This window comes from Mesoplodon densirostris, chromosome 12 (assembly GCF_025265405.1).
Source record: "Mesoplodon densirostris isolate mMesDen1 chromosome 12, mMesDen1 primary haplotype, whole genome shotgun sequence".
Lineage (NCBI taxonomy): Eukaryota > Metazoa > Chordata > Mammalia > Artiodactyla > Ziphiidae > Mesoplodon > Mesoplodon densirostris.
In genome coordinates, this window is record NC_082672.1 from 29,096,635 (window position 1) to 29,113,445 (window position 16,811).

At 37.7% G+C, this 16,811-nt stretch overlaps 1 protein-coding gene across 4 annotated transcripts in view; it reads left to right on the top strand.

The window, feature by feature from the left end:
• Positions 1-10,833, top strand: part of HBS1L (HBS1 like translational GTPase) — an 83,001-nt gene extending 72,168 nt beyond the window's left edge. For all 4 annotated transcript variants that reach the window (XM_060114881.1, XM_060114879.1, XM_060114878.1 and 1 more), the window contains 5 exons: positions 355-445; positions 871-979; positions 5,271-5,371; positions 8,165-8,309; positions 10,306-10,833. In XM_060114881.1, coding sequence (XP_059970864.1) covers positions 355-445; positions 871-979; positions 5,271-5,371; positions 8,165-8,309; positions 10,306-10,317 — 458 coding nt within the window. In that variant the 3' untranslated portion in view covers positions 10,318-10,833. The remainder of the gene's footprint in view (positions 1-354; positions 446-870; positions 980-5,270; positions 5,372-8,164; positions 8,310-10,305) is intronic.
• Positions 10,834-16,811: the final 5,978 nt, after the last annotated feature.

Here is a 16,811-nt window from a genome sequence, read left to right on the forward strand (position 1 = left end):
CTGTACTATTATGCCTATATCCATTAATATAAGAGAAATATTAGAATGGGGCCTATTTAATGAATATACGAGTCGTGTACATGAGTTTAAAAAATCTTGATTAAATAAGTAGAAATCAGCCTTTTAAGGACAAATACAAGTCACTTTATGTTTAGGGTGGTGGTCCAGAAGAGTCAAGTCTAGACGAAGTGTGTTTTCCTCAATGCTTACAGTTAACACTTCTCAATCTCAATCCATTCATATTGAAAATGATGAGTAGTGACTGATGAGGCACAAATCAGCCAAACTCCCTTGGTTGTTATGGTTTGATATTGAGGTGTTTCACTGTATGCTTTGGTTCTTACTCATTTCCAGGAATCACTCTGCATGATGAACCTGTCGATTGGGCAGCAGCGGGCGATCATGTTAGTCTTACGTTGGTTGGAATGGATGTCATCAAAATCAAGTGAGTGAGAAAATGAGTTTAAGCGACCATTGTTTTGGATGTAGGACCTCAAAACGCATAAATTTGCAATTCACCAGCTCAAATGAGAGAATGAGTGTTAATTTTGAATCTCATTTGGCCAAAAATAGGCACTTGTGGAAGTGTAAGAATGATAAGCAGAACCTACTAAAATTTAAATTAATATGCGTCAACGTGTGTACCTGACATGTTCTTTGAGGGAAAACTGTAATGTATGAAAATGACATAAGGTTAATAATGGTGTAAAGCCATGCTTTAACCCAAAAGGGACTATTTAGAAAAAGTCCCTAATTTACTGGATTGTTTTACCTTGTTAATGGTTTTAAAGGTTTCCTATTGGATGTGTATTTAATTATCCCCCCAACTACCTGCTCTCCTTTTTTGTTTTTGTTTTGTTGTTGTTACAGTGTTGGCTGCATATTTTGTGGCCCCAAAGAACCCATTAAGGTTTGCACTCGTTTCAGAGCCCGAATCCTCATCTTTAATATTGAAATTCCTATCACTAAAGGATTTCCTGTAAGTTTCAAAATGTTTGTTACTGTTTTTATAAATTCAATATAACTTTTTCCTAAAAAGTAGTAACTCTCTTTATAAGTGATGATGCTATTGTTATTTTCAACTAACATTTGTATTACTCTCATTCAGAAAAACATGAAATTGGAATTTGAAAATCATCTTTATTTTGATCCTTAAGTCTGGGGATGTTTTTTTCAAAAAGGCATTGAGAAGAAATTTCATAATCAATAGGATACAAACTGATGATAATAAAAAAATCGTTTAGGGAAAATGGTAGATACTTTTTTGCTGAGTTCCAAATGTTACTTCTTAGATTGGGTCTTTCTGTGTTTTTTTTTTTTTATAATAAGCTTATTTGTAGTTTTTCTGATTATAAAAGTAATACATTGTTATGGAAAATTTTGGAAAACACACAAAAAATAAAAATGATAAGAAAATTCTGTGACTTCCCTGGGACGCAGCAGTTAAGAATCCGCCTGCCAATGCAGGGGACACGGGTTCGAGCCCTGGTCCGGGAAGATCCCACATGCCACAGAGCAACTAAGTCTGTGCGCCACAACTACTGAGCCTGCGCTCTAGAGCCCTCGAGCCACAACTGCTGAAGCCCGTGCACCCAAGAGCCCGTGCTCCGCAACAAGAGAGGCCACCACAATGAGAAGCCTGTGCACTGCAACGAAGAGTAGCCCCCATTCTCCACAAGTAGAGAAAGCACACGCACACCAAAAGACCCAACACAGCCAAAAATAAATAAATAAATTTAAAAAATCATATTTAACATCTTATTAAAAAAATCTTCTATAATTGTGTAACCTATAATTATCTATTCTTTACATTTCAGAGTATTTTTTTGTGTACATTGGTATCTATGGGTATATTTTGGGGATGCTTGACCTAGGTAAACTTTAATTACGCTGAAGCTGTGAGGTTGGTTTGCAGGTTATCATTGACTAGCACCATTTGAACATACACATTTATGGGAAGAGGGGGATTTTATACTATACTGTTACTTATCCAGAAAAGATACTACTGTGAATAGCACGAATTCTTTGTTTTATGAGTAAATTTTTTTTCAGCTATTTGGGGCCATACTCTGTTTATAGTTTGGAACCTTGCTTTTGCCATTTAACTAATGGACATTTTCCCCATTAGACTTATTTTTCTTTTCTTGATCAGCTTATTATATAGTACAGGTTCTGCATGAGAATCAAAAATGTTTCTCGGTGGAATTAAATGGCTTGCCTTTAAAAATATAAACAGATCATTTTCTCCATTTGATGCATCTTTGAAATAAAAGTAAGGCAGTAATAGTAATAGACCTTTAAACTTTATTTAAATTAGTGATAGTATTTTAAAGATTGGGAATAAATTTATTTAGTTCATTTAAATTTATTTTATACCTCTGCACCTTTATTTGAGATAATCATGTGCTTTGCTTATAATTCTTTATAATTATTTCTATGTAAACTTGATCCTATAAAATTATATTTATAAAATAGTGTTTAAGTATTTTAGTTTTATAATTATATTCCATTTCTCCCATATGCTAAAAAAGGGGAGGGGCAAAAGCTTCTGTCCAAAGAAACAGTTATTGTTGCAAATACTCCTTTTAAGTTTTAAAATTCATGTGTTGATAAGCAAGAAATTGCTATGAACGAATGGCACTCATTCTTAGAAAGCAGTATGTCCAATGGAGAGAAACTGAAGAGGTTGGTTACTGTGTTTTTACTCATGCGGCAATAATTTTTGCCAATGGAGAGGTGGAGAGTTCAGGAGGTTGGTAGTTACTTTGAATAGTAATACCGTCTTCCTGTGTACTGTAGTTTCTTTTATGAATTAAAAGTTTTTCAGTGCTGCTTTATGAGATTCTACTTGCTTATGTTGATTCACGAATACCAGGATGAAATTTGTTTCAGAAAAAAACGATCACGTTTTGTCATTTAGTCCACTCTCTGTGGGAAGAAACTTTCACAATTTTAAAAAATTTAACCAAGGAGAGGCTTCCTAAGCAATTAAATTTCACTATTTAGGGACTAGTTCCTTAATACATAAATATTTTTGTTTCCCTTAGTTTATATGGTAAACTGTCTATATATTTAAGAAGAAAAAAAAAGAAGAATGGGTTAGACTTTAACTAAATTCATGTTTTGATTTTGATTTATTGTGATAAACTATTTGTAACAGAAAATTTACCATTTTACCCATTTTTAAGTGTACAGTTCAGTGGCCTTAAGTACATTCACCTTGTGCAACCATCACCACCTCCCACCTCCAGAACTTTTTCCTTATCCCAAACTCTGTACCCATTAAACAATAACTCCCCCTATCACGCTTTCCCCCTATCCTCTGGTAACCACAGTTCTACTTTGTTTCTCTATGAATTTGCCTATTCTGCGTCCCTCATATAAGTGAATCATGCAATATTTGTCCTTTTGTGTCTGACTTATTTCACTTAACATAATGTTTTTGAGGTTCATCCATGTTATAACATGTATCAGAATTTCATTTCTTTTTAAAACTGAATAATATTCCATTGTAAGTATTTACCACATTTTATTTATCCATTCATCCGTTGATGGATGTTTGGGTTGTTTCTGTCTTTTGGCAGATGTAAATGATGCTTCTGTGAACACTGGCATACAAGTATCTGTTTGAACCCCTGCTTTCAATTCTTCCGGGTATATATCTCAGAGTAGAATTGCTTGATTGTATGGAAATTCTGTGTTTAACTTTTGAGGAACCACTAAACTGTTTTCCACAGCAACTGCACCATTTTTACATTCCCACCAGCAGTACACAAGGGTTCGAATTTCTCCTCTTCCTTGTTATTTTCCTTTCTTGTGTGTGTGGGTGTTGGGGGGGTGATTTTTTGTTTGTTTGTTTGTTTATAATAGGCATACTGATGAGTGTGAAGGGGTGTATCATTGTGGGTTTTTTTTTTTTTTTTTTTTTTTTTTTTTTGCGGTACGCGGGCCTCTCACTGTTGTGGCCTCTCCCGTTGCGGAGCACAGGCTCCGGACGCGCAGGCTCAGCGGCCATGGCTTACGGGCCCAGCCGCTCTGGGGCATGTGGGATCTTCCCGGACCGGGGCACAAACCCGTGTCCCCTGCATCGGCAGGCGGACTCTCAACCACTGCGCCACCAGGGAAGCCCCATCACTGTGGTTTTGATTTGCATTTCCCTAAGGACTAGTGATGTTGAGCATCTTTTCATTTCTTTATGTATTTTGGGTTTTAATTCCTTATCAGTGTATGATTTGCAAATATCTTCTTCCATGCTGTGGGTTGTCTTTTTACTCTTAAGTGTCCTTTGATGTACAAAAGATTTACATTTTGATGAAGTCCAGTTTATCTACATTTTCTTTTGTTGCCTTTACTTTCGGTGTCATATCCAAGAAGTTATTGCCAGATTCAACATTAAGAAGATTTCCCACTCTGTTTTCTTCTAAGAGTTTCATAGTTTTAGTCCTTTTGTTTAGGTCTTTGATCCATTTTGAGTTAATTTTTGTATATGGTGTAAGATTCTTTTGCATGTAGATATCTAATTTTCCCAGCACCGTTTGTTGAAAAGACTGTTCTCTCCCTATTGAGTGGTCTTGGCACCCTTATTGCTGCTTAACCTATTTGATGTTCATTTCCTTACATATAAAACGTGAACAGTAATAGTTAATACATAAGGCCATCAGTTAACTTCATTCAGGTTTACCATGTGTTAGGCACCATTTTAAAATAACATTATCTGGTTTTCCTCATTTAGTGAAGAGAGACCTGATGCTGGGGATATTGGGGGGAAAACGGTAATTACAGGATTTGCCCCAGATCACACAACTAGAATGTGTAAAGCTAGGATTTGAACTCAGGTCTGCCTGACTTCAAAGCCTGTCTAAACTCCCATATAATATTTTACTCTCATTATCCAGCAATGAATACAGTTCATTACTGCTGAATATCATGCGATTCCCCTTCCCTCATTTTTATGGTGAAACAATTAACATTTGTTGAACATCTGCGGTACCAGACACTGTCTCTGCTGTTTAGTTCTCATCATAATCCTTTAAGGAAGGTTATGTAATTTACTCAAGTTTACACAGGTGGTGGAGGAGAAATTGGAACTGCTTCCCATGACCTTTTCCCCTAGTGAGTTAAGGGACAACCTGATTGGAGTGGTGGGACTTAGGGGAAGCAGCTGGAGATCCTGCAACTCCAGGCAGTAGTGCTGAGGCTAACGTGATTCAGTGTGAGTGCCAGAGATGCTGCAGCGAACGGCTTTGTAGTGTTACAATTTTTTGTTTTAGGTGCTGTTACACTACCAAACCGTCAGTGAACCTGCTGTTGTTAAACGACTGATTAGCGTCTTGAGCAAAAGCACTGGTGAAGTCACAAAGAAAAAGCCTAAGTAAGTGTTTTAATGCATAAATAATAAACACAATTTAAGCACATTCCTTACAGATTAATTCATTTGTATAATATTTCTCTTTGTGATAAGTGAAGTCTGTTTTTACTTGTTCCAGAAATCATTTTTTTAAAGGACTAGATGAAAACACAAAAATATTTAAGCTCCTGTTTAGGTAGGAATGCTAGCTATAATTTCAGTTATATATGATGGTGATGGGTGTGAATTGTAAATAAAAATGTAAATATAAGTTTATATGTAAGTATCAAGCCCTAGATACTGATGATGTAAAAATGAAGGCATTTAAAAAAATCAGTCCTACATTTTTGATGATGAATTTGATTTATGCCTAGCCACTTGTCCCAAATTCCAGCTGATTGTGCGTCTTAACTTTCTTGTCACCCCCTCATGGGAATCATGCCCTATGCTAAGAATACCTCAGGAAGACAGTGAACTAAACACTTTTTCCCACCTGGAAAGTACTTTTGTTTTCTGCTTGAAGTCCACCTGGTGCCTAGGCTGAGGTGGTCACCACATGTTGGTCCCCTCTGCTTACCATTAACATCTAGGTCTAGGTGTGGACAGTTCCCCCTTGGCTGGGATAGGCACGGGATTTTTCAGAGGAGGTGCTTCCTGAGAATCTTGAGTTTCTTACTCTAATTCAACTAAAGGTTGACCACAGTTTGGTTTGGCTGCTTCAGCTTTGGGGTTTTCCTCACTTCAGCCCTATGGGGAATCCCACCCAAAATCCCCTTTTTTTTCAGTCCTGGGGTGTTCCTCCTCATTTGCACCTGTGTAAGAGGCCAAGGTGGTTAGAGGGTTAATTTAGGATTGGCTGCACGTAGAAGAAAGAATCTTCACACTGTTCTAAACCCATGCCTGTTTCTCCATTAGTTAGAAAAAAGAGGCTACTTCACCTCTCTTTTAAAGATAGTTCTTTATTTTTAACCTGAGTCTTTAGCTTCTAGCATGAGTGTCTGCCATAATGTACTGAGAAGTGTGATAGAACTAATGGCTGATGTTTCTTGAGGACCACTATTTTCTAGGCTCTGTCATAAGTGCTTTCACATGGTTTCCATTCTCAGCAACCATATGAAGCAGGTACTATTATGTTTCCCATGTTTCAAATGAGGAAGCTGAGGCTTAGAGAGATTGTATAACATGTTTGAGATCACAAAGCTAGCAAGTGGCAGGCCCAGGATTCTAATCTAGTTAGCTGGGTCACATAAATTCTTTTGGCAGATACACTGCCGGGCGTGGGGTGGATGGATGGTGGGGGGTGGCCGCGTGGCGCGGGGGGATCGGCTCGGTGCTTTGTGGCCGCCTGGAGGGGTGGGATGGGGAGGGTGGGAGGGAGGGAGACGCAGGAGGGAGGGGATGTGGGAACAGATGTATATGTATGACTGATTCACTTTGTTGTAAAACAGAGACTAATATAAAAAAAATAGGTTTGTGGTTATGTTTATAGAAAGATTCCTTGTCCTTTAGAGATACATATTGCAGTATTTTCAGATGAAAAAAAATGTTTTCCTTAAAAAAAAAAATTATTTTGGCAGGAGCCAGGCTCTTTGACTTGGAAAATTCTTAATCTGACATTGGCTCATCAGATGTAATCCTGAATTTTACCCTCCCTGCTCCTGCTGCAGATTCTAGCTCAATGATGCTAATTCTAGGTTTTAATATATTCTTATGCTAGTTTTTCCTGTCACCGTATTTGTAGCTTTGTCCTTTTATTTTGCACCAACACCATTTGGCCTTTCCCCTTTGCTTCCATTCCTGGCATATTGTAGACTCGATTGCTTTTTATGGGATGGAATCAAACTTTCTAGAACCAAACTTAATGCAAATTATGAGTATATTAGATGTTCTCCTTCCTAAGGAATGGGACCTTAAGCTGAAATTGCCCAAAACCAATATTTAGAATTTTGGGAATACTTTTTTTTAGAACCCTTGGCTTATTCTATCTGTCTGTCCCTGAATTAATCTTTCAGAAGGGGAGTTTATGAATGCTGTTCTCTATCCTTCTAGAACACATCAAAATTGAATTAGAGAACATTTCAGAATGTCCCCTTTGGGTTCTCCCTCTTTCAGTAAGTCTGGTGGGGCCCGTGCACAAGGATTCTTGGTTGTTTTGCTTATTTGTGTGAAGCTGTTTGCAATCAGGCCTGTGCCTCATCTCCCTTCATTTCCTGTAAACATCATACTGTGGAAGAATCTTACATGATTTTATCCTGAACGTCTGTTAAAGAACCACTCTTCCTATGTGAGAAAAGAGAGAGGAGGAAGGGAGAGAGAGATCTAGGGTAGTGTGTTGGCACTAGGAGATTATCCTCTTTAAAGATAACTTTTTAACACATAGTCTACCAATTAGGATTTTACTATGGAAGACATAGGACATTGCATTCCTTTCTTAAAATGCAACCGCATCACTTTCTTTCATTTCATGAGGGAATAAAAGGGAAGACTTTGGTGGAGGGGTCTTGAGTATTTTAGATTATAGTGTCCTTCAAAGGATAAAGTTCAATTTGGAGGATTGTTTAAAAAATACACACACACACACACACACACACACACACACACACACTCATACACACACGAACTAGCTAATATTTCTTAAATCTAGAATTACTCCTCTCATTTCTTTCAACTAACCCCCCCAAATTCTAAGAAAATCCCTTTTTACTTTTTAAGTTTTTGAAAAACTAAGTTGATGTGTAGTTAGAATGTGAAATATTTTTCAGGTTTTAATTACATTTCTTTACCTTTATTAGATTTCCATTTTATTTTTCATGATAGATTGTTGACCAAAGGCCAGAATGCATTGGTGGAGCTACAGACACAAAGACCAGTGGCTCTTGAGCTGTACAAAGACTTTAAAGAGCTGGGGAGATTCATGCTGCGCTACAGTGGTTCTACCATAGCTGCTGGTGTAGTCACCGAGGTATTTTAAAGTGACTGATTATGTGTCCGTGGTTATTATGTCTTTTTCTACTTTCTTGTTAAAATTTTACTTATTTATTTTATTTTTTGGCTGCGTTGGGTCTTTGTTGCTGCGCACGGGCTTTCTCTAGTTGTGGCGAGCGGGGGCTACTCTTCGTTGCGGTGCGCGGGCTTCTCATTGCAGTGGCTTCTCTTGTTGCGGAGCACAGGCTGTATGTGCATGGGCTTCAGTAGTTGTGGCTCGCGGACTCGAGTGCAGGCTCAGTAGTTGTGGCACACGGGCTTAGTTGCTCCGCGGCATGTGCGATCTTCCTGGACCAGGGATCGAACCTGTGTCCCCTGCATTGGTAGGCGGATTCTTAACCACTGTGCCACCAGGGAAGCCCTCTTTTTCTACTTTTTAAGAATGATTACTGAGATTTTATGGCTTAACGGGAGTGCAGTTATATTAGAACAACATTTTAAATTTTTATTAAAGATTAAAAGAATGTTGGGAAGAAAATGTTTCATCTTAGATCTTCTCATAACGAGACTTCCAAACTGTCTTCTCCACCAGTAATATTGCTCAAAATTAAAGGAAATCCATTGAAAGATACATCTGTATGCAGTCCAGATCATCTGTATGCAGTCCAAATCATGAGAATAGACTTTAATAAGAGTCAAATGAATTGGGGGTAGTGGTTTTGTTTAACAAAGTGCCCTCATTACATTTTCTTTTTTTAATAACTGGTTCTCAGTTCACTCCTTCAGAAAGTTCAGTTAATATATCAGTAATGTTTCTGAAACATTAATATATAATGTAAGGTACAGTTGAGTTTTGGAGAAAATAGTCAGAAATGAACCAGAATTTCAGTGATTTAAATTTTCTTCCACACTATCATGATTAATATAGATCTTATGAATACATGCATGCCTTATTTGATTGCACTTCACAGATACTGCGTTCTACAAAATGAAGGTTTGTGGCAACCTTGCATTGAGCAAGTCTCTAGGCACCATTTTCCCAACAACATTTGCTCACTTCATGTCTCTGTTTCACACTTTGGTAATTCTTGCAGTATTTCAGACTTTTACATTATTATTATATCTGTTATGGCGATCTGTGATCAGTAATCTTTGATGTTACTCCTACAAAAAGGTTATGACTCACTGAAGGCTCAGATGATGGTTAGCCTTTTTTAGCAATAAAGTATTTTTAAGTTAAGGTATGTACACTGTTTTCTTAGACATAATGCTATTGCACTCTTAATAGACTATAGTATAGTGTAAACATAACTTTTCTATCCACTGGAAAACCAAAAAATTCCTATGACTTGCTTTATTACGATTCTCACTTTATCGAGGTGGCCTGGAACGGAACCCACAATATCTCCGAGGTATGCATGTATTTTTAAAAGGGGCTTCATTACTTCATATGCTTGTTTTCTGCATAAAAATTACTCAGTTCATTTAACTAGATGGATACTTTGGACATAGGGCTTTAGGTTGCATCAAAATTCAGTTATACGTGTACCATGTAAAAGGCTCTGGAGTTAAACTTAAGTCTAAGTCTGAGTTACTGCTCCACTAATTCCTAGCTGCAGAAGAACAACATTTGTCCTATAATTTATCCATCTATGAAAATGGAGTAATAGAATCTACCTTCTGGAGTTGTGAAATGAAATGGTCTGCATAAAGCACTTGGCACAGTGATTGCATTTAGAAAGCATTCAGTAAATGTTACCTAATATCAGCAGCAGCAGCATCACATTTAACTATCAAAACATTCTTTATAAAAGAGCATTCTAAAAATAAGATGCAGTCTCTTGTGGAAAATAATGGGGAGATTATAGAAAATCTCAAATAACAAGACTAGGGAAGGAAAAAAGTTGCAGGAAAAACAAAAAAGTTTCACCTGATGTAATGATTACTCCACTGCCATTTTTTCCTTTTGTTGTTGTTGTTCATATAATGTGATTGGTTAAATTATAGCAAATGCTTTTTTTTTTCTTTTACAGATAAAAGGCTGATGGGTCAGAATTTCTACTATGTTTCTAAACACAATGAGATAGTTAACCTCCGTGTTTTGAAAGAATCCAGTTATTCAGTTAAAGCAACAATGTGCAATTGATATTTTTTTAAATGAGAGAGAAAATTCAAGCTATAATCAGCTGCAAAGAAGTATCATTCACCACTCCTACAAAAATTTTAAGTTGCCAACTGGCAAAGAAAGGCAAATATTGCACTTTCATTTAAAAAAATAGCTTTTCCTTTGAAATGTTACTAATGGATTTACCTTGCTTAGACTTACGGAAGTTATCAGAAATATGTGTTAGAAGACATTGAATCATCATGACGTGAACTCTACTTCCAGCCAAATCACAAAACCTTTACAGTTTTCTCTTTTCATTTCAACTTACAACACACATTTTTAAGGAAGAATAACTAAAATGGGTTATTGAGGTAGTTAATATTTGACCTGAGCAGTTTTTTAGTTAACTGTAGGAAAAGATTTGTTGAAGGTTAATAAAGGTATTTTGTGTTGAGCAGTGAGTGTTCTTCCTTCAACAAACAACCATTTGGAACTGCTTAGTTTGCAGTTATTGGAAATTGTTCCTTTGGTAACCAAGATATTATTTAAGGTGTAAAGCCAGCTAATAAAATGCCTTAGTGTGAGCATAACAACAAAATGTATTGTGTTTCTTCGATGTTTATGAGATTCTAAGTAGGACCTGGGTTTTATGGGATCTTTTTCACCTGAGGGTTTCCCCACTCTTTCACGTGAGTTCTTGCTTTTTATCCTAATAGCAGATCAAATTTAATCTCATCCATTTCTAAACATAACTTAATTTCATTTTTCCCATTCTCACTTTTATAATTACATGTATGATGACTTTATCTCATATTCCTTGTAGACTGTAAGTCCCCTATGAGTGAGAGTCATGTTTTTCTTTAAAGTTTCAAGGAACTCCAAGGTATATTTAGTTAACAGGTATTTGTTGAGCTCCCTCCTGGGTACCATTGCTTTCGAGTGGATTTTGTCCTCAGCTGAGGCTGGGACTGTGTTCTCATGGACCATATGATACAATTTTTTTAAATTAATTAATTAATTAATTTATTTTTGGCTGTGTTGGGTCTTCGTTTCTGTGCGAGGGCTTTCTCTAGTTGCGGCAAGTGGGGGCCACTCTTCATCGCGGTGCGCGGGCCTCTCACTATTGCGGCCTCTCTTGTTGCGGAGCAGGGGCTCCAGATGCGCAGGCTCTGTAGTTGTGGCTCACGGGCCCAGTTGCTCCGCGGCATGTGGTATCTTCCCAGACCAGGGCTCAAACCTGTGTCCCCTGCAATGGCAGGCAGATTCTCAACCACTGCGCCACCAGGGAAGCCCTGATACAATTTTTTTATATTGGGAAATGGTGTGATTTATATATTGATGGCTTACCATATTCAACCGCATTTCTTCTTAATTGAAGAATAACATCCATATGGTAAAGTGTACAGAACATGAATGTGCTGCTTGGTGGACGATCACAAGGTGAACACATTTCTTTACTAAAAAGTATATGTGTAGCTGTTATTTGAGAGTAAACTTGCTAAGGCAAAAAAGTGTTTTATTTATATTAGTCAGAAATTTAACAGATACAACTGACAGAAACCTAATTTAAAATGACTTAAGCAAAAAAGAAAGACCTGCAGTAGCCCTGACTTTCAGCTGGTCTTGCTTGAGTCACAGTGTCAGGCAAGGACTAATCTGTACTCTGCCTTCTCCAGTGTTGGTTTTGCCCTCAGACTCCATACGGACCCCCCTGCGATTCCACACATAGATCCTCAGACCCTCCATCAAGGGCAAGGACAGGCTAAAAGAACATGTCTTTTCCAGAAGTCCTAGAAACATCTCACCATGGACTATAACTGAGTTTAATTTCTTTCCTTGGGGCATCCTTTAGTTGTGATGTGAATATCACCCAAAGTGCATAGCTGAGAATTATGGAAGGGTTGGAAGGAAATTCAGGATGCTATGAAGAAGGGGAAATGGATTAGGGGTGGGGGGAGGGGGGTGGGATGCAAAAACAAGAAACATCCACTCTGTATAGCATACAAGGTCATGATAGCATTAAGAATTTTAAATACAAATTTAGCGTAAAACAAATAGTAGCAGCAGTAGTAAAAATGAGTTTATTTCTTCCTTCCTAAATTGTGACAGAGTGATCTTTTTATTTACATTATGTTTACAATTGATTGTTGTTGAGGGGTGGTAATATTAAGAGAACCCACTGTGGGAGGTTGGGGTTAAGTGACAAGGTGTCCGGCGAGCACGCCCAAGCTTGGGTTTGGTCTGAAATCCTCCCCCTGACACTTACCATACTAAATAGTACATCCATTTTGGGTCACTGTGCTTCAGGTACTTCTTGTCTCTGCTTCTTCCTATTTATGGTCACGCTGTTTCTTTACACAAGTGGCTTTGTCCTCTTACGGTGACTCTTCATGGGTCTCCACTGGATCAATTGCCTCTATGGTAACATGCCTTAAAAAAATTTCAGGTCCATGTTTGGACTTGTTAATGTTTTTCCACACGTTCGTTATTTATGACAATATTTGAATTTTAGAAACTCAAATATTGGTTTAGAAAACAATTTCTGGACATAGTTTTTTTTCTCCCATAAATATGCAGATCAGTAATAATTTTAACTATTGTTAAAATGTAATCATTCCCTCTAGAAAATCTGGAAAATACAGAAAAGTAAAGAATAAAACTCACCCATAGTAATATTGCCTAAATATCAATATTACTGCCGCTAACATATTGGTGTATTTCTTTTCTGTCTCTAGGGCATATTTTTTCTTGGAGTTGTGATCATTAGTCAAGCTCTTTTCATTTTATAATGTAATCAAGATTTTTTGATAGAAATATTAGTAGCTTTTTAAAAATGATGTAAAAATATAAAATTAGAAACCTAGATATATTGGAATTAGGATTATACAGCTAATTTTTAAAAACGCTTCTAGATAAGAAGGCTCAATAAAAACTCCTGGGTCATTATTTTCCAACTTCCCTCTAAAATAGTCACAGAAATATGTAAATAGGAAAACATTCCTTCCTTCATCCCTAATGCGAGTCTGCCATATCCATGCACAGAGGGAGCTCTGGAGCGCCCGTTGTCATGGGGCTGACAGTTCAGCCAGGCACCGTTCTCAGCACTACAAACTACAAATGAGAATTAACAGTGTGAAAGCATTCAGGAGGAATGCACCCTAAAGACAACATTAGAAGGGGGCTAGGTGAGGAGGGGGGACCATTAATACTGAAGTAAGATTGTAATACTTCTATAAAAGAGTCTCTTGAGTTAAACTAATTCAACCCGTAAGCCACAATCTCCTACCAATTCAGAATTAGTGGAGGCAGGGGGCGCAGGTTTTGCCTTGGCAAAATCATCCAACAGGGCAGCTTTCAGCCTTCAAAGTAGCAGCATCAAGATCCCACCAACAGTAAAAACCATTCTTTAGAACCTACCCACCTCCAGTAAGAAGAAGCACGTCAGTGAGAATCTTAACAGTGGGGCACAAGCCAGCAGAACCCCACATTGACGTGAGGTATGGGTACAAGTGCCAAGATGAGGAGAGCCCAGCAATAACCCTAGTTGAAGACACCTAAAGTCCTTCTTAGCTTTAGAATCTTGCCAGCAGAGCAAAAGTAGAACGGATCAAGTGATTTACAACCTGGTTCTTTGAAAATGCCAAAGATATTCAAGATTTTTAAAAGGAAAAAAATATATGAACACACTAGGGGTGAGATGAACCACGTAACTATGTGATAATGATTCATTAGAACACTGTGGAACACTGGGTTCTGCTCCTGTGTACCAGCTCATTGCTGTTTTCTCAGGGAACCCCCGGCCTCTGACTAGTGTAAAGAAAATGGGTTACTATGTGCTTCAGTGGGACCTTGTCTCTCTCCTTGGAATATTTTCGTGGGTGCAATTTTATATTGACTTGTATGATTAATTTATGTTCTCCTTCTGCTGAAATGTAAGTCCCAAGAGGGAAGAGACCTCTTCTGTTTTGCTTCTGATTCTTTTTCAGCAGTTGGTGTAGTCCTTCACACATGCAATTGTTAGTGAAAGAATTAACACTGGTGGTGGCATTATGGAGGATTTTCATTTCTTTACATCTGTATTGTCAGAAAATTATAAGCTTTTATTTCTATAAAAATTATAATGCTGTGTGTGAAGGGGCTGTTTTTTGGGGGGGGGGTGTTTTTTAAAGTGAAGGAAAGGGAAAACTTGTTAGAAGCAAACTTTAAAACTGCTTCTGTCTGTCCTCTTGTCTGGTGAACCTCAGCTCTAATTTGGAGTCTTTCTTGAGCTGGGCTGACCCTCTTGATCCTGGAAGATTCAAATGTGCCTGCATTTCAGAAAGGGAACCAGCAATCAACTGGCTGCTAGGGATTCTCCTAGCTCTCAGGTGGACTATGAGATGGTGGGAGTAATTGACACATTAGTACTTTCCAATACTGGGCTTGGGTATATTTCTTTTTATTTAAAGATGGTTAAGAAATAAGAGGCTTGTGGCAAAATCGGTAGTACCTGAGCACATGCAGGCAAAAAGCTTTCTTTCAGGTGTACTGCAGGAAACAAAAGTTTTCTTTCAATAACTGCTGCATGGTGTCTGTGAGATGTAAGGGGGATATTGCTGAGCTGAGAAAAGAATCAGAACAGATTAGAAGAGACTACATGGAAGCCTAAATCATAATAGCAAAATTTAAACATTCAGTGAAGCCTGTAAAATAGATAACAATTGCAGAAGAGTTGATGATATAGAGGTTGTCCTTGGAAACCACTCCTAGAATGCAGATAGGTGAAAATGATGAACAGGAAGATCCCAAGATTGCACCATATTTTATGTAAAACATCACAAGGGAATTTCAACGAGATTAAGCCAATCTGGGAAACAAAACAAAACCCCCAAAAATCATCTTCAAAGAAACAAAAAATTATCTTTAGTCTTTTCTGCAGCACTAAATTCCAAAAGACAAAGGGACACAGGAACTAAATATATAAAACTCAAAGTTAGAGGAACTGTAACTCACAAATTCATCACTCATATGACATCATTTATAGGCAGGGTAAGAGTCTCAAAAGATGTCCTTCTGGGAGAGGGTGAAGGGATTGGGGAGGCAGGATTTAAAATGTCCAGATCATGAAGAGGTGGTTGAACACTTTAGGATTGGGGACATCATGGTAGAAAATTCTTTAGCAAGCATATGTTGATGCCCATCGTTTGTTGATGTCATCAGTCAAAGACCACCAGGACACAACCGTAGTCAAAATTATTTTTTTTGATGCTTTTTGCAGGCAGACCGCCATGGAGTCTAGGTGCTTCTCATAAGAAGGTGTGAGGAATTGAGCACATGTAGGTAATGAGGAGGGAGGGCTCAGGTGAGCAGGGGTTTCTTCTGGACTGGGCACTGTCAGAAAGTGGGAGTAATTCTGCAGTTGGGTATCAATTTTCATATAGGAGGTAGGAGAAATGGAACGCAGTAGAGCAGCAGCAGTCATGCATATTGACCACAAGAGGGCGATGTTAAGTCATTTTCATGGTTTGCACGGTGCCTTTTGGTCTGTGCTCAGGTGTGACGACAGTATCTCACTGCATCAGGAGCACAGAATAACCTTGTCTGATGTCAGATTTAGGAATTGTCAGTGTTCAGTAGGAGAACACCATGGCCCAGCTGTGAGTGCCAGGCCAGCTTTTAGCTTTTAGAAGATCCCTTTTCTCTCTCACGTTGAAACCACTTAAATATGTATTAGTAAATTAATGATGAAATAAATGTGGCAGCACTATTTACAATAGCCAAGACATGGAAACAACCTAAATGTCCATTGATAGATGAATGGATAAAGAAGATGTGGTACGTATACACAATGGAATATTACTTAGCCACAAAAAGAATGAAATAATGTCATTTGCAGCAACAGGGATGGACCTAGAGATTATCATACTGAGTGAAGTAAGTTAGACAAAGACAAGTATCATATGATATCGCTTATATGTGGAATCAAAAAAAATGATATAAGTGAACTTATTTACAAAACAGAAACAGACTCACAAAGAAACTTATGGTAACCAAAGGGGAAGGGGAGAGGGATAAATTGGGAATTTGGATTAACAGATACACACTACTATATATAAAATAGATAAGCAACAAGGTCCTACTGTATAGCACAGGGAACTCTACTCAATATCTTGTAATAACCTATAAGGGAAGAGAATCTGAAAAAGTTGTGTGTGTGTGTGTGTGTATATACATATATATATATATATATATATGTATATATACATACATATAATTTTGCTGTACACCTGAAACTAACACAACATTGTAAATCAACTTACCTCAATTAAAAAAAAAAAACCTTTTCCAGTCTTCTTTGTCTCTCACATTCCCTGATTAACTGTGACACAGAGCATCCTTTCACGCACTCATTAGCCCACTGTGTTCCCTTTGCTATGAGTTGCTTTTCCATAT